This window comes from Quercus lobata, chromosome 3 (genome assembly GCF_001633185.2).
Source record: "Quercus lobata isolate SW786 chromosome 3, ValleyOak3.0 Primary Assembly, whole genome shotgun sequence".
Lineage (NCBI taxonomy): Eukaryota > Viridiplantae > Streptophyta > Magnoliopsida > Fagales > Fagaceae > Quercus > Quercus lobata.
In genome coordinates, this window is record NC_044906.1 from 73,801,617 (window position 1) to 73,827,134 (window position 25,518).

The window sequence follows — 25,518 nt, forward strand, 5'->3', positions numbered from 1 at the left end:
CAAAAATCTATATTGCGTTGTCGCCCGAATTCACCTTGCCAAGACTCAAACAGCTGAATTACCTAATGTGGCATAACCCAATGAAGTCCAAACAAACAAAACACCAAAGACCACAGCTCAAAAATCTATGGGAATGCTTGGAACTCTTTAATCAAAGCATGTTAACTAAGCTTTCTTCACTGATTCAAAGCTAGCTGAGAGGGAAAGAGGATATGCAACTGCAAAATGCATTTAGTAGATTAAAGTTTGCACATTGCACTGAGCCATCCACCATTGATTCAAAATTCATTTAATATTGCCAATAACACGTACAGGAAACTAGGATTTACCTTGTTTAAAATCCATATGCACAAAAAAGAAAAAAAGAAGAGGTTTCTTGAGTTTCATAGATCTCTCTTTAATCAAGATTGTTCTTCAAATTGTGCCAACCAAAGGCTTAACTACAAAAATCCAGTTGGGATACAAACAAACTGGAGCAAGAAATCAGGAATGCCACATAAAAACTGCATTTGACTCAATCGTTTCAACTAAAACAAGAAATGACTTTATCATCTTGTGTTCCTTTTTTGTTGGGGGTACCCTACACTCTTCAATACAATGTAATGTAATCAGTAAAATTTCAGTATTCAAGGTACAAAAATACCCTTTTATGCATACCAAAGGGCAATTTTAGTCTCCAATCCCTCTGTTTACGGCTTAAAGGTCTACCTTTGCTTTGAGGGTCCCTGTTTTCCTTTACATCTGCCAACTTCCACAGACAACTCTCTGATTCCGTTTCTATGGAATCCAGCATATAGATTCCATCCTTTTCTGGGCATTTAGACTCAACGTCTTCTATGTAGCATACTCTCATAGGCTTGTCTTTAAACCGATGTAAATCATCTGGTACCATAAGGATCCTCTCTGCCCCTGGAGATGATACCTAGAAAACAAAAACTAAGTGTTATTTATATGTCATTTACAAAATAAAAGTTCTGTATATTAGATAAATCTCAATGGTATTATTATTATTATTATTATTATGGGAAGTTCAACCACATAATGATGAAAAGCCTTGTTGGGGCAAAAATACAGACTACAGGAGAGAGCTAGCCATTCAATACCTCAAGAGCCAAATTATTAGGTATTTTTCCAAGTTCTCCCTCTTCATCCAATCTTTTTTTGAATTCTTGACTGTAATTTTCAAGCTCCTCCATGCCAGGACAACCATATCTGTTGAAAACAACATGGAATATTAACAAGCTATGGAGATTCAAATCAATCGACATATAATAAGATTAATAGGTAAGATCAACCTTTCTATAACTACAGATACAAACATAATAATGTGAAACAATTAAAAAACCTTGGTCAAACAATCAAATTGACCATCAGAAGAGCTTATACCCTGACTATACCATATCCTATCATTTAACATTTAATGGGAAATAGGTTTCATTCAATTGGAAAAGCTAACTCCTTTTTGCTAGAGAAGTTTCCAAATATTGAGCATAAATCTGCTATCCCAAGGTTCAAAATAAACAAGAGCAGAAATCTTACTCATTTGACAGGTTATCCAGTCTCACGTAAATATATCCCCGAGGAGTCGTCTTGAAAGCATAGAGTTTCATGTCATTGCTAAATTGCAACAAGACATCATTGGCAATGGAGAGAACCTGCTCACCCCATGGGACACCTTGCAACACAATTCCCCCACCATCACCTCCATCACCAATCTATATCCATGAATGGCTATCATCAACCATATGTAAACTGGTATAGCTGAATGAAAGTTGAAAATTGACTCAATTGAGATTGGTTTATGCTAAAACATTGTACCTCAGGCTCGGTCTCAGCCTCCTCTTCCCATCCATCTGTGGATTCTCCGTCTTCATTTGTTTCACCTGCAAATCTAAAAATAATTGAGCAGAGATAGTATCAAAGTATCTATTACGACTGAAAGAGAGAGATGGAACTAAGAAATGCTTCTTTGCTATTGAATCTAAGTATCCTTTCAAAGAGAGGATTACAAATCTACTTTCCACATTGAATGCAAACTCTATGTGGCATTCATGTGTAAAGCATTAAAAAAAAAATACCAAAATACTACATCTGGAAATATATAAATAACTTACAAAGTTGAACAAAATTGGTGAAATTTTAATTTCTTCAATGAGTTAACAAGGAATCATCTATTATTTTTCCTAACTCTCAAGAATTTTATTTCAAATGACCAAAAGTAGGGAAAAATACATTTTTAATCCTATAATTTAGAGAGAGATTCAAATTAAGCCCTATAGTTTAGAAGGTTTCAAATTAAACCACGTAATTTCATAAATTACAGATTAAACCCTAAACCTATCTGTTTAAGTTCTGACCCTCTGAGCCTGTTTGGATAGGCTGTTTTAAAAGCCTTAACGCGCGTTTTTATTAAAAACGCAAATACGCGTGCGTTTGGCACTGTAATTTTACTAGAAATTGCGTCCTTTCAAACGCAAAATATCACATTTTGAAACTGAAGTTCCAGCCAACTTTTTGTGAACGGCACTTAAAACGCAGATCTTGTAATACTTTTTAAGGCTTGAATACCTGATATACCCTCACGCATCTGCTAAATGACAAAATCACCGGCCAGCAAATAACCTCACCTCCCTGACTTTCCAACGACTACACTGTGCTCAAGGTCTCAGGCGGATGATGGTACGGGAGTGGAGAATGTTGACACAACAAAAAAGAGCTCAATCATTGCAGTATTGAAAATGAAAATTAGAAATCACCACTCGCAGGAACAACAGGTCCACTAGCTCCTTTTTTCCATGTTTGCAAGAAAAAGCTGTCCGTGTGAACTGTGAAGGAAATATCTGGTTTCCCTTTCTCTGCTCTCTCTTTTTTACTTTCATTATTTGTGGTTGATATATATATATATATATATATATATATTTTGACAGGTTTGTGGTTGATATTAGCTTTGGGATTATTTTAATTTAGTTTTTGCTTTTAATAATAATACTTTTTTTATTTAAAGAAAAGGTTAGAGGGGAAGTGAATATTATTATTATTATTATTATTTTCATGAGCTACTTCAAATATGATAGGATAATATCGTTAGAATGAAGTCTTTTTCAGTCCTTTTAGGTAATTTGCACCAAAACAATAATTTTAGACTAATACTATACACAAATTTTACCAAACGTTTTAATATAATTTTTAAAATTGTGTTTTCCAAACGCACATTTTAAAAACGCTATTTTTAAAAACGCTCATTTTCAAACAGCTTATCCAAACAGGCCCTCTATTCTCTCTCTCTTTTCGACATTGACTTCAAAGTTCAGGGATAAAATTGAAACAGATTTAAAAGGTCAAGCTCTAATTTGTAACTTATAGAACTATAGGGTTTAATCTGAAACATCCCCCAAACTATAAGATTTAATTTATAACTTATGAATCTATGAAGTTTAATTTGAAACTTCCATAAAGTATACGGTTTAAAATCTAATTTCCTATCAACAGTAACAAATTACAAGGTCTCCTCCTCCCAAAGTAAGAGCAAAATGGAGAGTGAGGTCATGACCCCTTTCTGCATGCCATCAATGACCTAGAAAAGGGAAGAGCCCTAGAATAAAATGAGAGGTAGCTAACCAACTTCTAAGAGAGACACAACTGATTAAATTCATCTCAGTAGCTACACCATTTACAGAATTTAAAGAACCTAAAGGAGCATGAGCTCATAACTCAGTGGAGCATAGTCTGAAGACTCAAAACCCAAAAGTATATAATTCATAGCATAGTCTGAAGCCATTCATAAGCATAGAAACAAGAGATAACTGCTTGCTAAATCAACTTGACTTTAATTATCCGGAGTCACTGAAATTGAAACCAAGGCAATGGGACATTGGACTTTAATCAAACACCAGGATAACATACCGAAGAGACACATAAACCATGGTTACTAAGTCAGTCCCAAACCGCCAAACCCATCAAAGAACAACTCAATTCAGCTTCTTTATACTCAATCAATTACCTAGAACCTATCTAACTACCTAGGTTGCTTATAGTTCCGGAAATCAAGTCACCATGAACAACAAAATTCAAAAAAAAATTTATTTATCATTGTTTTCCACAATTTTATAATGGAAAAAAAAAAAAAAAAAAAAAAAAAAAAACAAGTATACACAAAGAACCCAATATAGTTTATCATTCAAAATCACAAATTGAATAGTAATAGAATAAAAAGATCAAATTTTTATACTTGCATATAAGTTAAATGGTAGAAAAACAAAGAGAAACAGGGAAATAAAGACTTACATTGAAAAGGGTCTTCTTCTTCTTCTTCTTCTTCAGAGGAAGAGGAGGAGGTAGTAGTGGTGATGCTTAAAAATCGGTGAGTAATAGAAGAAGAAGAAAGGGAGGAGTTGGGTTTGAGAGAAAAGGAAAGGAAGCGAGAAAGAAGAGGGTTTTGGAGGGAGTGGTGTGTGTGGGAAGGGGAAGAGGCTAATAAGAAAGAAAGTGTTTGTACAGAAGACAAAGATGAAGAGGAAAACGACCTGCGGCTGCGAGTACTATGTAGTAGTAAAGCTTGAAGAACAGCCCTCCTGCTGCACTTCATTGTTGTTGATTGTCTCGTAACTGTAACTGTTATCGGCCCCTCTAGCGTGTCCCACTCTAGTAGTAGTAGAGACTAGAGACTAGTTGCTAAAAAAAAAAAACAAAAAAAAAACTAGAGACCAGAGACCAGTAGTGTTTGGTTTATTGCTGTACTGGATCGGCAGCTCTTGAAGATAGACTAACAGTCTCTTTTTTCTTATTCTTTTTCTTTCTTTTGAGAAAAAAAACTGGGTAGCAACGCGTGACCATAATAACATCCTACCTACTGAGTGTGAGCCTACGAGAACAGAAGCTCTAGATAAGTCATAACCGTACACTCAATCCCATCGAAAATACTAGTAAGCATAAGCCAAGAGTGCAGGTTATTTCTCATGCGCTACCCTAGGGGGCTTACTCCTAGACCAATTACCCCCAATAGTGATAAACTAACCGTCTTAACACTACAAGCATATAAACACCCAATTTAAGGGGGAATTTGCAAAGTAACGGTGTGAGGGGGTTGTATGTAGTAAGTTAGGCAACGTTTGAAAGATTTAAGAAAACTAGCATATCGAGTTTTAGAAACTCAAGATCCAATTAAAAAACGAGTTTTAGAAACTCGCTTTCCAGTTGCTGTGAATTGCTAACTAGGCTTGAAGTGCCACATAGATCTCGAGTTTATAAGACTCGAGTTCTAAAAAACAAAAACCGAGTCTTACAAACTCGATTTTTGTCGAACTTGATGAAACACAAAACCTGAAGAACGCAACAAAAACAGAGCAAGAACAGAGATGAAGAGACCTGAAGAACGCAGCGATCTGACGACGAAGAACAAGAACCCAAGGAAGAACAGGATGAAGAAGAACACAACAGAGCTTCGCCGCCACTGCCTCCGTCGCTCCTAGGACGGAAGAACACGATGAAGAAGAACACAACAGAGCTTCGCCGCCACTGCCTCCATAGTTTCTGATTTGGGATTTCTGATTTGTTGTTCAGATTTGTTGTCCCTTCATGCTTCTTCTGATTTGTTGGTTATTCCTTTGTGTTCCAGAGTGTTCCTCGTGTTTCTGTGTGTTTCTGTTTCGGTGTTTTTCTGTTCTGGTGTTCTTCATGTTTCTGTTTTGGGGTGTGAAATCTCTTTATGGAACTCGAGTCTTTAAAAATCGAGTTTCACACAAGAAATCAAGTTTTAAAAACTCGAGTTCTACATGGACTTTTCCTCCACCTCAGCTACCACCACATGCAAATCGAGACTTAAAAACTCGAGTTTTATATTGGAACTCAAGTTTTAGACACTCGAGATGCTAGTTTTCAACATTTTTTTGCAATGTGACAACTAACTAAATTTTTTAATACTTATCATTATTTAGAAAAAAAATTCCCCAATTTAACAACATGCCTCTTTACCCAAAAAAAAATACAAAGGTTTGGATTTTTTTTTCTTTTTTTTTTAAGTACAAAGGTTAGAATAAGCTAATGCATGGGTGGACCAAAAAATAGTGGATCAATGTAAATAAAAGTGGTTAGAAAATATATCTACCACTCAGAATTGACCATGTCAGCATGTTATGAGATTAGGTGGCGTTAGAATTATTAACATGAACTTCACGTAGACCATAAAGTGTAGTAGCATTTACTATTGCTAAGCTCTTGTTAAGCTATATTAGCATAGCATTTTAGTTTATTCGGTTTATTTCAGTCCACTTTGGTTCATTGGGCCCATTTTGGTCAATTTCAATCCATTTTTGTCCATTTCAGTCCACTTCAATCTATTTTAGTCCACTTCGGTCCACTTCAATCTATTTTAGTCCACTTCAGTAATGCTTTGGAATGAGAGGTTTATGTAAAAAGAGGAGTTGTTTCATTGACAATCATGTTAGATTATCAGAGTAATGTTGGTAGGTTCTTGATAAAATTACATTTTTTTATTTTATTAAAATCTTTTTTTTTTCCAATACAAGTGATAGGTTTAGTCATATCTTCTTCCACTTTAGGCTATTCAATACTTATAGAAGATGGACTGTTTGTAAGAAGAACTAGAAACAAATTCCAACCACACATTACATTATTTACAAAACATCTAGTCTTATAATAATTAAATGTAAAATGCATTATATTTCTTTGAAAAAATTAAAAAACACTTTCAAATAACAAATAAAAATAGCTTAGTTTAGAAAATATAATATATTGTATTGACTATACTTTTTTAGAAAATAATCACATCATTTTAAGAAAGGTTTGAAACTAACACTTATAAGTAAGGGTGTACAGCTAACCCGCCAACTCGCCAAAACCGACCCAATCCAACCCAACCCGCCAGGTTGGGTGGTTTTTAGGGGTTGGTGGGTTGGGTTGAGTTATGAGTTTTTTTTTTTTTTTTTTTTTTTTTTTTTTTTTTTTTTTTTTTTTTTTTTTACAATGAATTAGGGTTGGGTTTAGGTCATAAGAGTCACAAACCCACCTAACCCAACCCAAACTGCCTATATTTAATATATATTTAAATTTAAAAAAATATATTATATAATTTTGCTATTTATTTTTTTGCCCCTCTTTCCTAAATAAAACTCAAACCCTAAGTTCTCCTAGTATAGTTTGTATTGGTTTGGTGTAATGTTCAAGATTACTTCGCTATAAATTTGCTCTTATTTGTTGTAGGAATGTTCTAGCGCTCAATTTAATAATAACAATAATAATAATAGTACTACTAGTAGTAGTTACCCGTTCCACGTAAGTTGGGTTAAACCCCTATGATGAGTTGGGTTGGACTGAGTTTTTTTTTTTAACCCACCACGATGGGTTGGGTTGAAAAAACTTCTCAACTCAACTCAACCTGACCCGTGCATACCTCTACTTATAAGTATCATCTGCTATTTTCTTTTTTCACTAAATAAAAACATACAAATTGCCAAATTTTTTTGCGCATCATGCGGGTACACAAATAGTAGATAATAAAAAGTAATGATATATATATATATATATATATATATATATGCTCTTAACCCAAACATGTCTTTATCCATTATGTAAGTGCACAAAAATGGACCGAATGTACCAAATTGACAAAAGTAGACCAAAATGGATCTAATTGGATTGAAGTGGACCAAAATGGACTAAATAGAACCGAATGAATTGAACTGGACCGAATAGGACCAAATTAGACCAAATAGGAATGAGTGAACCGAATAGAGTGAAAGTGGATCGAATAAAACAAAATAGGACCAAAGTGGACTGAATGGACCGAGTAGGATTGTAGTTGATAAGTGGACTGAATAGGAACAAATAGGACTGAAGTGGACCAAAGGGACCTAATAGGATCAAGTGGACCGAATAGAACAAAAGTAGATTGAATAAGACCGAATTGAGCAAATATGACTGAAGTGGACCAAATAAAAAACCAATGTGAACCAAATAGGACCGAATAGGACCAAATGGGACCGAAGTGGACTGAATAGAACCAATGTGAATCGAATAGGACTGATGTGAACCGAATTGGACTGAAGTGGACAAAATAGAACCGAATGGGACCGAAGTGGACTGAATAAAACCAATGTGAATCAAATTGGACCGAATAGGACCAAAGTAGACCGAATAGAACTAAAATGGACCGAATAGGACCAATGTGGACTGAAAATGATTGACATATACCGAATAGAACCAATGTTAATCGAATAAAACCAAAGTGGACCAAATAGAAACAATGTGAACTGAATATGACTAAAGTGGACATAATGGAGCGAATAGGACTGAAGTGGACCAAATAAGACCAATGTGGATTGAATAAAACCACTGTAGACCGAATAAAACCAAAGTGGACCGAATAAAACCGAACATACCAAATAATACAAATAGGACCGAATTTATAGTAGGAGTGTTTTTATTTAATTATTTTATATCCTCCCTTCAAATTCAAAATAAAGAAGAATTGATTTGGAAAAAAATAAAAATAAAAATAAAAACACCAAACAGTGAGATATATTAGGGAGCAAGGGGAAACGTAAAATCAAAAAAGAAAAGAGTAAAAAGGAAACATGTAAGCCTTGGAAAAAAAAAAAAATCGCTGACTTAGTGGGAAGGATGGAGAAATACTATCTCCACAACGTTTTCACAAACACTTTCACAACAAATCCTAAGTAGTAATTTGTTATTGGTTGTTATAGATAGACAAAAAAGTAACTTAAGTTGTAGGTTTAAATTAGAACCAATAAAAACTTATCACCTATAATTTGTTGTGAAAATATTATAGACATATCACTTTTTGGATGGATGAGCCTAGTAGTTTTTTCTTCTGAAAAAAAAAAAAAAAAAAAAAAAAAAAAAAAAAAAAAAAAAAATTAGGATAGAATAGTTGGTTTTTTACGTATTTATCCATGTTAGTTGGAAACTTGAAGTGAGTGAGATATGAATATTTTGGACATCCAAAAGTGAGAGTCTAAATAAGAGAAGTCTCTTAAATAGTAGTATAGAAGATTACATTGAAAAACCAAGGTTTAATTTGTCACAAGAAGCAAACTTTGAGTTTTTTTTTTTTTTTTTTTTTTAACACTAATTACAATGTATCGCCATAGTAATAAGAATCTAAATAATAAATTCAGCAAAAGAAGAAAAAAATCAGCAAAAAAGAACCTAAATAATAAATTACTCTATTTTTCATTAAAAGATTAGAAATAATCTATAGATGACTTGAAATAAATTTAATGGAAGATGACGAAAAGATAAAAAAATTAATATAAAAAACTACTTTTATAATTTAGAAGACGAAAAATCCATTTCAGCCTTATCCGAGGTTCTGTCTCCAGCGTTAGGGTCAGGTCAATTTGGTATATATCGATGGGAAATGAACAGGAGTTTTCAATCATAGACGAACGTGTTCTTTAGGACTTCATGACAAATATCTCAATAAAAAATTACATTTGATTAGAGATGAGAAGGCATTTGAGAATTTACAAATTGGATAAAGCTAAAGCCCTACTTTAAAATTTAAAAAATAAAAAATAAAAAAATTGCGGCAATAATTGTCAGGCTACAACTACACCCTTTGCCTTTGCCTTTCCAGAACTTAAACAAAACTGGATAGATGAAGAAACAAATCAAAAATTACATAAGACAGAATTAAATGCTTATACCAAAAATCAATTCGTGTCTTGGTCTTATAATAATGAGCAATCATCATTGAGCGGAAATCATAAGTTTGAAATATATTGTATCTATATAAATAAATAAAAATGCCAACCTACAACCGCAGAATAGTTCTTAGTGTATCACACAGACTTTGAATGGTCTGTTGCTCCTGTGCTGCTTGCAACTCCTGGAGTGGCATATCTTCATAACACCTGCAAATTAATATCAGGAGAGAAATCAAACAATATACCCCAACAAGAAAGTAGACATTTATGTAAGGTCAATATTTTCAGATGGGCGAAAAAAAAATAACCCCATAATTGGACAAGCAAAGAAGCCCTACATTTTGTGGTATGCTAAAGCCTGTGCCAAATTCAATAGGGTAGAACTTGAAGTGAGTCTCTGGTACACGCTTGGAGGAAGGGGCATCTGCAGCACATCAAACAGATAAGAAACCCATATCAAATGGCACACAAGAGTGCGAGCACACACACACACAGGTTTAACCTCATTTTGTCCTCTTCGGCCCTTTTTAGACTGTCCATCACCAGTAAAGAGTTCCTTCAATGCCTCAACAGCTACAATTTCGCTTTTGTCCCGCTGCATACCTCCAAGAACATTGTCTGACAAGAGAGCAATGGGGGATATATCAGTGGCCCTCAAGAATGGAATTGGTACTGTATTACCAGCTGCATATATGGACCAAAGCTGCAAATGACATAGACATTGAAACATAGGTTAGCAGGCCCCAACTTTCAGCCACAGAAATAATCATTTTCTGAGGCTCCTAAAAGAAGTGAAAAAGAGCAAAATGGGAACAAGTAAAACAAAAGTCCAAAATCCAACTGCATGAAAAGTAAGCTATGTGACAAACAAATTATATTACAAACAAAAAGAAGAAGCAAGCCATCCTGAATGTCAAGTCAATAAATCCTAAGTTAAACATGGTCTACATTTCAATATGCGAATAATCCAAATCTAATGTTCATAATAACTGAACATTTGAGTCTCTGCAAAAACTTCCAACATTTATAATCCTGTATCTTAAAATAATTCTGAGTGGCCTTTTAATTGCTTACTTCTAAAGCAGTACGCAATATATAAGTACAACTCACTTATCATTTGGTAAATATAGAATTCAGTTCAAATATTACCTTATCCTGCAATGCAAAAGCTTTCCGGTGAACAGTATCATTCTTCAATGTGCTACTTCTTATACTACTGCCACCCCCAAGTTTCTCATGGCTAATACCTTTTGTCTTGAGGATCTGTTCAGTAGAGCTAGATACAAAGTCAGAAGATGCCCGTATGGTCTGTGTAACAGAATTTGATTCTCCAACCAATGTATTGTTAACATCAACACCTCTTATATTCTCCACCCTGAAAAATTATCCCAATAAATTTGGTGTACCCTTGAACATTCAAAAACACACTTTTCAAATTGAAAATGAAAACCACAATTTTAAGTACCACATAAACAAAGAATTAACATCAAAGGATGACAGTTTAGCAGAGATATATATTAAGAGCATTTGCATAACATAATAAACTATAAACTAACCACATTTTAGGAAATTTGCAAAATCAGTCTACAACAATATATACTGTAAAACACAAAAGTTCCTTTTTTTTTTTTTAAGTAAAAAAGTTTCTTTTTTTAGCAAATTCAAATCAACTTTGATGATATTTGCAAAACCAGTGTCTGCAACTATATATCCTAAAAGAGAATCATTTACGTAATAGCCTGAAATGCAACTTTAAAAAGAAAAGGGAGGGATAACAAAGCTAGATATAGGTGCCTAAATTAACATCAGATATAAATAGTGAGGAGAGTACTGGGGTGCAGCTGATTCGTTTCCCGTGCCACTAGCAGAAAGGTTTTCAACATGTTCAAGAGCAGGTGAGGATTCTGTAGCACTGGACAATAGCATCTGAGTGGACATTTTATCTATCTCATCTCCCCCATGAACTATTACGGTGCCAAAATTACCTGTCATACATGGAGTTCACATACATCAGAAGACATGGTGCTCAGGTAAAAACAGTATTATCCAGCAAGATGTTATAACCTGCTGGCTAGCAATTACTTCTGATCAATGCTTTATGCAGACAATTTAAAAAATGTAATCCAAACATGAAAATCTCTTGGCTTTCTACTGGTATCAAAATATGTTTCTTAACATTATGATGAGTTTAATTCATAAATTTGGTTCACATTTTTCATTTACTCCCAAATGGTTATATTCAAGTTGATGATGATGTTCATTACCATGAATACTCAACTGAATCAAAACCAATCAGCCAATTAATTTTCTGAAGATATTCTGACAAAACTTAGTTTCACTGCTTGAATCATAGTCTAAAGTCAGACTAGAATATGTGCATTATGACATAAGATGTAAGACATGCATACCTTCTCCACCAAGTTCTGTACCATCTGATATGTGCTGTTTCCTCAAAGTGCTAGGTGCAAGCACTTCATTTGCAACTTGAAGCCCAATATTATAAGGCCTTGATGGAACAGTATCTCCATAATCATCATTCCGATTTGGAGCTTCCAGTGGCTATTTCAAATTCAAAACAGTAAAACAAGATGAATAAAAAATATCTCGTAAAAGGAGACACCTTGGGAGGAGGGGGTTGGAACATAAGGAAGAAGAGAGGGATGAATGGATTGGGGTAGATACTACAATTGAGAAATTTCAACATACACTGTCTCCAGGCAAAGTTGGAGCAAGATTTTGTGCTTGAAAAGCCATGGAGGCCCGAAATTCCTTCGCCCTTTCAATCTTTGGCAACATTGCAGAGGGTCCAAATTTGCATTTCTCGATGAATTTGTGCTAAGTTATAAATATAGAAAACATAGCTCAAGTCAGAATGAACACATGTGAACTTAACAAAATATGCACAAAACAATTTCTTAATCATCAATGATTTATGGCAAAAGAAATGTACAAGATCTCATAGCTCTATGGAACATTAGCCCATACACAATGCTAGTAATGCTACATCAATGCTTCTTCTAGTCATAAATAGATTACATTCTATAGCCTACTCCGAACAAGTTTCGGTGAAATATTGTAAAATTCTTCTACACAATGGAGGCCTTAAATCTTTAACATCCAAGCCATAAGTTATGTATCAAAACCAAGCAAGATCATGTGCATGCCAAAACAGAAACAATTTAAACAATATCTGGATTACTTACTCAGCATAGACAATAATATGAGGAAATACTTAAGCTCTACTATATTTTAACATGCAAGAACAGAGGAGTACAAGTAACATTTAAATTTAATGCACCAAATTTTTTCCATAATGTGATTTTTTTATCATACATATAGACATGTTACATAACATACTTTCAACATCTCAGATGCAGTAGGGCGTTGACGAGGTTCTTTTGTTAGGCACTTTGCAACAAAATCATGGAACAAAAGAGACCTGCCAAAGGAGATACATTTTAATAATGGTTTAAGTGAGAAATGTCATAACAAAGACCAGAAAGATTTGGGCATGTATGCAATGAAAGTAAAAAGAACCACTATAAATTCAGAAACTTCTTGCTAGAGCTTGAAGTAGAACAACCACAGCTTGTATTGCTCCAGCCAGAAGCAGCAATGTAAATTACAAAACTCAAAGCTTCAAGAATCATAATAGGATCAAAACTTCGTTGAGTTAGCTGCTACATTTACAAAGAATTACTTAAAAGCACTACTGAACTTGATTCAAGTTGAATTTGGGTTAGTAGTGAGATTAGAGACCAAATGCTAGTGAAAACAGCTTCATTTTGCATATTTATAACATTATTAGAGAGCATTATCATACTTATTGTGTTGATTCATGTATTTTATATATAGTTTTGGAATAATGTTAAATGATTAATTTTGTACTTGAATTGAGTTTTAATGCATGAATGTCTTTTCAAGGAAAATGGAAGCAAAGAAGGTTTGACTTCACCCACCCTTACCTTAGCAAGGCTTCCAGCAAGCCATTACACACACAAAAATATATATCCACTGAAGGGTCAAGACAGTCATGTAGCAACTACATATATTCTCAAAACTTTGGGTAGTTATAAGCATGAGCTCTTAAGATGTCTAAAAACGATATCATAGAGATGACCAACATAAATTCTTCTCTATTTGGAGAGGAAGAGCATTGCCTCTCTCTCACCCACTGTTTCCTGACCTTGATAACATTCCTGGAACAAACACAACTCTTAAGCTAACCTGTAGACACCTAACCACACAGCTCTTTTTTCCTTCTTCCATACACCAAAATCAAGACCCTTCCTCTTTTCCATTAAAACCCTAAATCCACCATGTGACCAAAGGTGATTGAACAAGGATTATACAGGATTAACATAATATTTTATCATACTAATGCCGACCAAATTTAATGGAAAATATAGAGATAAGAAAGATTTATGGTCTAGCACACAATATTTTTATCAGGTGCACTCAAGCACAAAGGCCTTGTGGAGGCTAGGGCTTCTAGGCACAAAACACAAGCACATGCATGATCAAAATAAAGTGCACATTTTGCATGTGTCATTCTTTGGGTCTACTAGACAAGCACGCTATTCTGTTTTAAATGGCATGTCCCTTTTGTTCTTGTATACATCTTTTGAATTTTTTGCCACCCAAAAAAAAAAAAAAAAAAAACCCAACAAAATTGTAAAAGCCAATGAGCTTCCAAATCCCATAATAATATAATGGACGGTGAGATCATGGGTTCAAGACCCACTAAGCATGTGTAACTTACCAAAAAAAAAAATTATAAGCAGCTCCCTTCACCCCCCACCACCCCCAAAAAAAAGGTCCCTTGAACTTTTGGTGTCTTCTTCTCAACTAAATCCCAGAGTTTTAGTACATAAAGGTAAACATAATTTTGTTTGGTATATTAGACAGTGAGAAAAGCATTGGTATAACTAATCAACAGTTTATTATAATTGGTTTTAGATCCGGCCATAATTTTCAATTAAATTACATAATTTCTTAATTAAAAAATATCTATTGGCTCTAAATGCTAGGCAAAAAAAGGTGTGCATGTTTTGCAATTTAGGTGCACTTAATTTCATATTTAAGAGTAAGAAGTGCTTTTTCTTCTAATGCTTTGCATTCTGTATTCATATAGGCGCTTCTAAACTTGCAAGTTAGCACTGAAAATAACTGTTACAGAATATGTGAATATAATAGACTTAAAACCAAACCATTTTTCTTTATCCTCAAGCATCGGAGCTGGCTCACTGGATATCATGAATAAAACCTACCAACAGAAAACAAAATAAGTCAATATATATTTCCTCATCACTGCATAAGACAGAATAGATGCCACAGATTCACTTATTATCCAACGTGCATCAGCAAGCAAGTTAGAAAATAACATTATTCTTAAACTGTAAAGACCAGTTACTGACAGTAAGTTATTAAAGGAGCCGTGTAAGGTGGAAAACACACAGAATCAGGTTTCAGTGATCTAAAGTAACAAACCCTAATATTATTCATGAACCAATTCTATCTTTTCAAGAAATTGCTAAAACTGAGTATTCAAGTACATAATAAAGATGAGATAGAAACTTGTGCAGCCATGTGAAAAAGGATCCAGTTGCTTATTCCATTTTTGACTATTTGTTTCCTTTCTTTGAGAAGTGAAGATAACTTCACGAAAAGAGGAAAAAAAATATCAAACACACAGTGTATCAAACCAAATCTTTAAGAAAGACTCCAGTTTTGACAATTAGAAGTATGTTTTCTGCTTGGTGACAATGACAATTAGAAGTGTGTAGAGCCAACATTCAACATCTGATGGAGACAAGTCTAACATAATTTTGGAGATCCAGTTACAAGGGCCAACATACATAATAGTGTGGTGGAACTTATAGCTAGTTGGTCACAGAAGTTTCACAGACCAAAACTAAGGTGCTTTGGAGTATGATCCCCTATTGTCTTAATGGGTCATATGGAGGGAAGGAAATACACATATTTTGAAGGGGATGAAAGGTTGATTCATGAGTTGAAGCTCTTTTTCTTTCAGAATTTGTTTGAATGGGCAAATGCTTCGGATGTGGTTAATTTCATTTCTCTTCCTGATATGATGGATTTTTGTACTTTCATTCCCTTTTAGTTTTTTTTTTTTTTTTTTTTTGGCTTTTAGCACACTGCCTGTGTGCCTTGTTTTTATTTTCCCTATTACTAATTTTCAATGAAGTTTATTACTTAAAAAAAAAAAAAAAGAAGGGCCAACCTACAAAATCTGGTGGAGACAAAGCTTACCTAATTTTGAAAATCCAGTTTCAAGGAGTCAAGCATTAAATAAGTTCTTATATGAGGATGTTTCTACTGCACAATCTCAGGTGGTTCAGTTCTATCAAAATCTCTACAAAGAGACAGATATCTAGCGTCCAAGTGTGGATGGACTGGATTTTGCTTACATTAGAGAGGATGAAAGGTTGTCCTTGGAGAGGGAGTTCTCTAAAGAAGAGGTTACCCAAGTTTTGACGGAGATGGAGGGGGATAAAGCACCTGGCCAAATGGTTTCACCATGGCTTTTTTTCAAAAATGTTGGAGTGTGGTGGAGGTGGATGTCATGGCTGTTTTTGAGCACTTTCACAGGAATTCAATGTTTGAACGGTCTTTAAATGTCTCGTTTCTCTCTCTAATTCCCAAGAAACATAATGCAATTGATGTTAAGGATTTTTGGCCTATTAGTTTGGTAGAGAGTGTGTACAAGCTACTGTCTAAGGTGTTGGCAAATAGACTGAGGGTTGTGCTAAATAGTCACATCTCTGAGTCTCAAAATGCTTTTGTTGGTGGGAGACAAATTTTGGTTTCAATGCTTATTGCTAATGAGTGCCTAGATAGCAGATTGAAGAGTCAGGTCCCCGGGGTGGTTTACAAATTGGACATTGAGAAAGCCTATGACCGTGTGAATTGGGATGCATTGTTCTATCTGTTGGATAGGATGGGTTTTGGGGTGAAGTGAAGGGGGTGGATTAAGGCTTGTATAACCACTGTTCACTTCTCTATTATTGTGAATGGTTCTCCGGTTGGCTTTTTTGGAAGCTCTCGTGGGTTGAGACAAGGTGATCCGCTGTCCCCTCTTCTTTTCCTTTTAATTATGGAAGTACTAAGTAGGATTTTGAAGAAAACTAAAGATTGTGGTCTGCTTCATGGCTTTCATGTGGGGCCAACTAACTCTATAGGGGTACGCATTTCACACTTGCTGTTTGCAGATGATACCATATTGTTTTGTGATGATTCTAAAGATCAGGTGTTGTCCATTAGGCTGGTTTTGTCTTGCTTCCAAGCATTTACTGGTTTGAAAGTTAATGTGGGGAAGAGTGAGATTGTTCCAGTTAGGGAGGTTGGAAATATAGATACTTTGGCTACCATACTTTGATGTAGGGTGGGTAGTTTGCCTATGAAATACTTGGGAATGTCGTTGGGCACCCCATACAAAACAGCATCTGTGTGGAATCCTATATTGAAAGGGATGGAGAAGAAACTCTCAGGTTGGAAGCGTCTTTATTTATTAAAGGGGGGTAGACTTACCTTGTTGAAGAGTACTCTTTCTAGCCTTCCTACGTACTATCTATCATTATTTGTCATCCCTATAGCTGTGGCTGATAGAATGGAGCATATTCAGAGAAATTTTTTATGGGGATCTTCAAAGGAGTGTTTCAAATATCCTTTGGTGGCTTGAGAGAAGGTGTGTTTACCGATAGATATGGAGGGTTTGAGGATCAGGAAGTTAGTGCATTTTAATAAAGCCTTGTTAGGGAAATGGTTATGGAGGTTTGGATGAGAAGGCACTCATCTTTGGAGGAGGGTTATTACAACTAAATATGGAGAGGGTCAAGGGGGGTGGACGGCTAAAATTTGTGGAAGGGCCCATGGATGTGGTCTATGGCATGGTATTCATGATGGTTGGGAGAATTTCTCCAAACATGTGGCCCTAGTGGTGGGTGATGGCACTCGTATTCTTTTTTGGCATGATAAGTGGGTGGGAGATAACTCACTTAAAAGGCTTTATCCTCAGTTGAATGTGTGTTCTAATGACAAGGAAGCTTGCATTTTTGATGTATTATGCTTCCAGGAGGATGGAAACGATAGAATTTGGAATTTGATATTTCATAGGGATTTTCATGAAAGGGAATTAGAGGTTGCCTTCTCTTTCCTTGAGTTCACTCAATCGCGGATCCCTAGGGGTGGTGGGAGTGACACTTCTCATTGGTGTCTCAACGTGAATGAAAAGTTTGATACCCAGTCCTATTACCATAACATGAAGGGTGTAGCTGCCTCCAATTTTCCATGGAAGGCTGTTTGGAAAGCTAAGATCCCTAAGAGGGTGGCATTTTTGTGTGGACAACGGTGCATGGGCAGATCTTTACATTGGATAATCTTATGCTTAGGGGACACATTTTGGTGAATCGGTGTTGTATGTGCCATCGAAATGAGGAAATTGTGGATCATCTCCTCCTCCATTGTCCTGTAGCTCACTCTCTGTGGGTTTATATATTTCAGATCTTTGGAACCCAATGGGTCATGCCAGGCTCTGTGGAAAGCTTGGTGTCTTGTTGGAGCTATTGGCTGGGTAAATTTAATTCAGACATTTGGAATATGGTTCTTGGCTGTTTGATGTGGATTGTTTGGACGGAAAGAAATCGGCACTCTTTTGAGGATTGTTCCACTATCTTGGAGTTTATTTCTTTTCTTAGTATTGCACTTTAAGTTTTTTCTTGTTGTTTGTTGCATTTCCTTGTGTTCACCATCATGAACACCTTGTATTTGCTTTCTTCTATTTTACAATTTGTTTAATAATACTCTTATTACCTATCAAAAAAGAGTCTTCCATATGATAGTTATAAGACTTCTTTTGTGCATTAGCAGAACTGTAAATATCTGCCAAGTCCACGGTTTTCTTATCAGTATATGTCAGCATATCCAACCTTGATTTGGTCTCTCTTTTATTTTAGGCTCTTCTTTTGTGTAGTTCCCATGTACTAGGGGATGCGCCCTTTTTGCTCTTTTTTTAAGAAATTACTTATTAAAAAAGTATATTTCACAGTCTCACTCCCTTTAATCTAGGTGTAGGGTTTTGAAGAAGCTCTCAAGAGTCTTATTGGGGTTTCGTTGAGTTCATTAGACAGTATCTAAAAAGTATAACTCTTAGTCCTATGTAAATCATAGAATAAGAGTGGGTAGATGAAGTATAAAAGTGCATCAAGAGTGTTGTGTGGTCATAAAATACCTATTAACTGAATGCAACTAAATTGAGAATGTTAAGATGGATAAGTAGAAATGAACAAAAAGACAAGGTTCAAAACAATGAAGTTCATTTAAAGATTGGGGTGTCTCCTTTTGATGAAAGATGAGGAAGAGTCACTTGAGATGATTAGGTCATGTTAAGAGGAGAGAGACTAATGCATCAATGAGAAGAAGAAAGTTGATTCAACTTAATGGAACGAAAAAAAGGAAGAGGAAGACCAGAAATAAGGAAAGGACATGTCAATTAAGGAAGCAACAAAGGATATACTTCAATAGAAAAGAATGGCAGTTAGCATTAAATGAGATGTGAGTTGCTTAAAACAAATTAATAGGTCGTTAGGCACCTTTGCAAAGAACACAAAGATCTTAAAGAAAAGCGCTCAAGGCTAATTTTCAGTCATATATCAAAACTGATTTACAAAGTGTTTAAATTCTGGTACTTATACTAGTTATTTGGCATTAGCAGCCTTCTAGATGATTGACAAGTGTCTAAATCCTTTTGGCCTATGCTAAAGCAATCATCTAACTAACTAACCAACTAACTAATTAGTTACAAGAGAAGTAAGATGGCTGCTGGCATTGAACCAGTAGAATGCTGCTGAACTTAGCTGCTGACTTACTTAAATGTAGCTACTGGTTTTTGTGATAAACTACAGGTGTATACAGCTACTTGAAATACCCTGCATCAGACCACCTCCCAGTTGCATTCATTTTTTATGATGTCCTACACTGATGAAAGCACTGAATGCATCATAATGATAGCACAATACATCATCAAATAACAACCACATTCCAAGGAGACCGATATGCAAACATGGATTAGAGTGTGACATATGAATATATAAATTACAGTATAAATTATAATAGAAGTTAAAATTGTGACACTAACCCTCATTGGATGAACTGCTGATCTAGGAGGAAGTCCCTGAAAAATAGAGGAAAAGAGAATAAGATCATGAGATCTCAAGAAACATGTTGAAGTGAATCTCAAGAAGAAACAGACCAACAATAGTAACCATTCAACAGAAAATTTCTTTTTTTCTCACAAGAGCTAATCCCCTCCTCCCAAAAAAAAAAGTCCAATTGCAAGCAGCTTATAGCTAAAACTTTAAAAGATTGCAGAGCTTTCATATTTTTGCAGGTAATTGTAGAACAAAATATGCGCTTGGAACACTTTTTTTTTTTTTTTTTTAAATATAAGTAATAATTTTTATAGGAACAACTAGAAATGCATCAAGTACACAGGAAGTATACTAAATGTACATCATACTAAACTTTTCTAAAAGTACATTGATCAATAAACTCTTAGAGAATGAGAAACTTCCTAATGCCAACACCCATTTGAATAGATTTCTAAGAAAGTACAATTTCAGATCTAGAAATGTCCTCTCACCTCTGCCATTTCAATTGCAGACACACCAAGAGCCCATACATCCACCTGAAAAGAGGAATATATAAATGTACCATGGATTTGAGAGTTACAAAAGGTTCAGTTACAACATTTATAAGTGATAAACATATCCACCATCCAAATATATAAGTAACATATCCAACATTTATAAGTAATAAACATATCCACCATCCAAATTATGATAACTATAATAATTTGAAGTTAAGGTCTGCGCATCATAGGAATGGATATATTTGGATGGCTACTCCTAAACACCCAGAGTTTTACTTGGGTAGCCATCCAAATATATCCATTCATATGACACGCAGACCTTAACTTCAAATTATTATAGTTATCATCCCAACTTTTAGATTCTTTTTTCAGCTAGTCATTATAACTACAATTTATTCAACATTAGCACATGATAAAAATGTGTCCTTTCAACATTACCAATACAATTCCATCCGTATGGTCAGCAAGTGTTTAGATAACAGATTGGAGGATGGGTCTCCTTAGGTGTTATGCAAATTAGACATTGAAATAGCTTACAAATCATGTGAATTGTGCTTCCTTCTATATATGCTGGGAAGGTGCAGCTGTGGTGAAAAAAAAAGGTCCTGGATTTCTTCTTTTTTCCCACTCCACTTTTCTGTGCTGGTGAACAGCAGTCCTAGTGGTTTCTTTCCAGCACTAGTGGTTTAAGGCAGGAGGATCCTCATTGCCCACTTTTATTTGTCCTTGTCATGGAAACTTTAAATAGGTTGCTGGCCAAGGCAATTGATGGGGGCTATTTGTCATATACAGCGAGTAATGCTGCTCTGAAGATTTCCCATCTTCTTCTTTTTTTGATAAGTAAGAATGATATATATTCAGGAAGGCTGCTCTATGCATGAAACGCACAGAGCACACCAAGATTTACAAGAAAAGGAAAAAGAGAAAAGAAACAAAAAAGACCAAGCAGCAAATTCCCATCTTCTATTTGCAGATGATACACTAATCTTCTGTGATGCAGATCCTAACCAGCATAGGTTCTTCCAGTTCATCTTATTATGTTTTGAAGCTGTCTCAGGCTTGAAGGTAATTTTGCGCAAGTCAGAGCTTGTTCTAGTGGGCCAGATTCCACACATATGTGCCAACTGACATTCTTGGTTGCAAAGTGTCAAATCTGGTGATGAAATATTTGAGGCTTCCAATCAGGGCTCGCTTGAAGGCACAAGTTATTTGTGATAGCGTTTTAAAGAGAATGAAAAAAATACTACCAGGATGGAAAAATCTTTTACTTATCCAAGGGGGGAGGTTCACTCTGATTAAGAGAATGCTTTCAAGCCTTCCCACTTATTTCATTTTGCCTTTTCCTTTACCTGCTGGAGTGGCAAATGTAACGGAGAAAATTTTTATAAAAAAATTATGGGGAGGTATGGGGGAAGAGTTTAAGTTCCACTTGGTCAATTGGAACTCCATTTGCAAACCTATCCAACAAGGATGCTCGGGGATTAGGAAATTTTGGACCTTTAACCAAACCTCTCTTGTGAAATGGTTATGGCGGTACACGGTGGAGACGGATTCTCTATGGCGAAAAGCCGAAAAGTGATAGATTTGAAACATGGAAATTGTCAGGGTTGGTGTGGGTGGTGCTCGGATGTTAAGAGGGGTTCTCATGGTGTGAGCCTTTGGAAGCATATTCAGCATGGGTGGACTACTTTTAAGATATATTTGATTCGGGGTAGGGTACGGCACAAGGGTCTGTTTTTGGCATGACTGCAGGTGTGGGGAACTGGGGATGATACATTTAAAGAATAGATAACTGTAGCTCTTCATGATGGCTAGAAATAAAGATGCTAATATGACGGATTACATGGATGTTTCAATTAGCAGTGTGCATTGGGTTCCCTCTTTCCTTACAACCAACTCATGATTAGGTGTTAGAATCTGTGAATCTTTTCTTTGAAGACCTTAATTCAGGGAAGCTCTACAGGGCCGTAAAGATAAGATAAGCTGGGCATTTTCTAAAAAATCATGAATTTAAGGTTAAAGCTTATTATACGATTTTCAGAAGAGGAATGTGGAAAAAAATTCCCTGGAAATCAATTTGGCATGTTCACTGCACACCACATGTGGCATTCTTTGATTGGTTAGCGGGAAAGAATATAATCCTAACAACTGATAATCTGAGGAAAAAAGGTATTATTATTATGGATTGATGTTGTATATGCAATCTGATGGGGAGTTAGTAGATCATCTTTTTCTTCATTGCGAAGTTGAGAGAGAATTGTGGTCTCTTATTTCATGCTTGTTCAGGGGGTGTTGCATAATACCAAGGACCGTTCTTGAAGTTTTGGCCAGCAGGAAAGGTCCATTTGGTAAAAAAGCAAGTTTAGAGATTTGGAAGATCATTTCTATGTGTCTAATGTGGTGCCTTTGAAGAGAGAGGAACACATGGACATTCAAAGAACAGGAAGTATCAGTTACTCAACTGAAGTTTCTGTCTACGATCCTTATATATGTGGGAATATGATGTCAGTTCTTTAGATACATCATATTTTTTGGGCTTTCCTTGATAAATTGGATTTTAGATGATTTTTTCTGGGTTCTACTTTGTATACATCCAATGAACAAGGGTAGTGCCCTTCTTTTGAGCTTTTTAAATAGAATTTCTTATCCTATTTATCAAAAAATAAATTGTGATATCATCTTTTAATGTAATGGCATCTTTTGACAATCAATGACTTCCCAATATAGCCACATATTCAAACCCATTCCATATGTTTAATGCTCCTATATACATTTGATACTTCCGCTTCTCTCTGGACCTTTTTTTTCTTAGTACATAACATTGTTTTAATTTGTGTTTTCACAAATTCTCTTGCAATTTAGGATGTAGCAATCTTTCCACTTTTTTCTGCATGTGCATACGTTTAATGAATTTTTGTGTGTTTTCAAATGCCTTTCACAATAAATATATATTTTTAGTAACATCTTGGAATTAACCCACCTCTTAACAAAACATTGAACCACGAGGTCCAGGCATTGTAATATGCTCTGGAAAATTACTTGGACCAATACCTACATGTTTTTGATAAATAATAATACTTTGTTGAAAAAGGAGAACATACAGGGAACCATAGCACACAGGTAGTGTACTAAGGAACCAGCAACATATCAAAACTAAAATGCATGGAAAGAAACCTGTAGATATTACTTAGACCAATACCTACACGTTGCTTAATTGAAAATAAAATAATCTCTGTCCTAGAAAGCATCTGCATTCCGGCTTTTGACAATAAGAAGCAATATTATATTTATATGGTTTATACCAATACAAATTCTGCTTTTGTTTCTAATATGATTTTCCATGGCCCATTTTCCCACAATAGAATTATTTATCGCTTCATCAAAAAGTCCAAGGAACTTTAATAAATTTTGGCTTTCCTTTTGAGGTATTTCAGTGTTTTGTTAAAGAAGACTGAGTAATCCGGTGATGAAGGTGTGTTAGTGGGCAAAGAAATAAGAGGAGAGGCTCAAAAGAAAATTAAATCCATCAAGACCAAGAATATGATACCTTTCCATCATAGCGACTTTCCTGAATAACTTCTGGAGCCATCCAATGTGGAGTGCCAATGAACTGAGAACAAGATAAAAGATAGTGAAAATAATTTCCAATTATCAAGCACAGACAAAGAATAATACATAAGAAAAATATAGCAACAATATTAACAACAGAATAAGCACTAAAATAGATGCAAACAAATAATCCCTCAATGGAACATAGAAGGATCAATGACTAGATACCTTTAACAAAAGGCAGTTGCTTAAAAGTAAGATTACTTACTAATAAATTTTCTTTATCAATTCACCAAAACTGTTAATTTTACCCTAATGGGTAACACAATTGGCTGAGTACCACACTTCATGAAGCAAAGGTTACCAATTTGAATCCCCCATTCCCCATCCCTAGGGGCCAAACTTACTTATCAAAAACTGTAAACTTAATGCCAGCTGCAGTTAGGAAGGTAATTGGTAACAGAAAACAATTTTTTTTTTCCACCCAGACCCCCCTAAGACTAGAGAGGCTTCAAAAGCAGTATATTGTCCAGGTTACCCCTAAAGATTTCAGATATCTTTCTTGGTTAGGTACTCTTCACAGAGGAAAATTATTGAAATTACACCATCTTCTGACATTCGCCACAAAAGAGAATCTTTTGACTTTAATTTACAGCAGCCAATTGATTTCTAAGGACACAATAACTTTTTTGATTTCTAAGATACAAGAAATCAAAATCTCCACACCATTTGACCTTTATTTTTTTTATTTTTTTTCTTTTCTTTTCCCCCTTTCTCTTCTTCTCCAAACGTTCCCACTTTCTTTTTCTCTCATTGTTGCTCACTTGTCTTGTCTCTTCTCTCTCTCTTCTTCCTTTCCTTCCTCATCTTATCTCTTTCAAGTTTAGGCCATGTTGAGTGGATTATAAGGAAGGAGGCAGGTTGGTTTTTTTGTGCAGGAATTGAGGGGACAGCCATGACTAACAGGAAATTATGGTGGCTCTGGTGAGCTTTGAGTAAGCTCTGGTGGGTTTTATTTGTTATGGAGATGTTGGTATACATGGCTTGGGCAGACATTGGTGGCTCACGGTGGTTTAGGTATTGGATTTGTAGGTTTGATTGGTGGTTGATAGTGGTTTTGAGTTGGTTTGTGTGAGATGGGTTTGTGTTTGTGGGGTTTTGGGTCAAATGAAAGGAAAACAATAGTATGAGATTTTCTCAGATATAAGTTTCATTGAAATCCCTTATCATATGAGACCCAACATAATTAAGAAATGTGACTTCTCATATATGTATTCCTTACAATTCCATGAAGAAATAGAGTGAAGGCTTAAATTGGTGTTTTTAATAATAGGTACAGAGGTGGATTACAGCTACTAACAGAGTTAACATCAAGTGGGCAAAGTGATACTTTTTAAACCACATGTGAAAAAGGGCAACCGGCCCTAACCACAAGTGGATAATATATATAGTTTATTTGCTAACACACCAATGATTGATCTATTAATGTCAATAGTAAAGTAGCTTTTTTTATTTCTCAGTGGTGCACAAGCTGATGCAAAATTCATCAGCTATTGTAGCTGTCATCACACTCACTTTGTCACTATTAATTAGAATTTATTTAGCATAACTAAC

At 35.2% G+C, this 25,518-nt stretch overlaps 2 protein-coding genes across 2 annotated transcripts in view; both read right to left on the reverse strand.

Moving 5' to 3' along the window:
• Positions 1-352: 352 nt before the first annotated feature.
• Positions 353-4,846, reverse strand: LOC115979111. The gene is made up of 5 exons (XM_031101078.1): positions 4,285-4,846; positions 1,819-1,883; positions 1,540-1,715; positions 1,104-1,212; positions 353-922 (listed from the first exon to the last, which is right to left on the reverse strand). Exons 1-5 carry the CDS (start codon positions 4,583-4,585, stop codon positions 620-622), a joined length of 954 nt encoding a protein of 317 aa, XP_030956938.1. The 5' UTR covers positions 4,586-4,846; the 3' UTR covers positions 353-619.
• Positions 4,847-9,510: 4,664 nt separating this feature from the next.
• LOC115979057 (serine/threonine-protein kinase dst1-like) overlaps positions 9,511-25,518 on the reverse strand; it is a 29,392-nt gene continuing 13,384 nt past the window's right edge. The window contains exons 7-18 of the mRNA XM_031101014.1: positions 23,903-23,965; positions 20,347-20,391; positions 19,843-19,878; positions 14,897-14,952; positions 13,044-13,125; positions 12,393-12,521; positions 12,095-12,245; positions 11,518-11,671; positions 10,836-11,061; positions 10,189-10,389; positions 10,025-10,110; positions 9,511-9,893 (exon numbers count right to left, since the gene is read on the reverse strand). Of these exons, the coding sequence (XP_030956874.1) occupies positions 9,794-9,893; positions 10,025-10,110; positions 10,189-10,389; positions 10,836-11,061; positions 11,518-11,671; positions 12,095-12,245; positions 12,393-12,521; positions 13,044-13,125; positions 14,897-14,952; positions 19,843-19,878; positions 20,347-20,391; positions 23,903-23,965 (1,329 nt within the window). The 3' untranslated portion in view covers positions 9,511-9,793. The remainder of the gene's footprint in view (positions 9,894-10,024; positions 10,111-10,188; positions 10,390-10,835; positions 11,062-11,517; positions 11,672-12,094; positions 12,246-12,392; positions 12,522-13,043; positions 13,126-14,896; positions 14,953-19,842; positions 19,879-20,346; positions 20,392-23,902; positions 23,966-25,518) is intronic.

Coding starts and splice junctions, on each gene's coding strand:
- LOC115979111 (XM_031101078.1), bottom strand. CDS start 4,585: ATGAAGTGCAGCAGGAGGGCTGTTCTTCAAGCTTTACTACTACATAGT. Junction 1,884..4,284: donor AGAAGAAGACCCTTTTCAAT/GTAAGTCTTTAT, acceptor TTAGATTTGCAG/GTGAAACAAATGAAGACGGA. Junction 1,213..1,539: donor CTGGATAACCTGTCAAATGA/GTAAGATTTCTG, acceptor TGTTTTCAACAG/ATATGGTTGTCCTGGCATGG.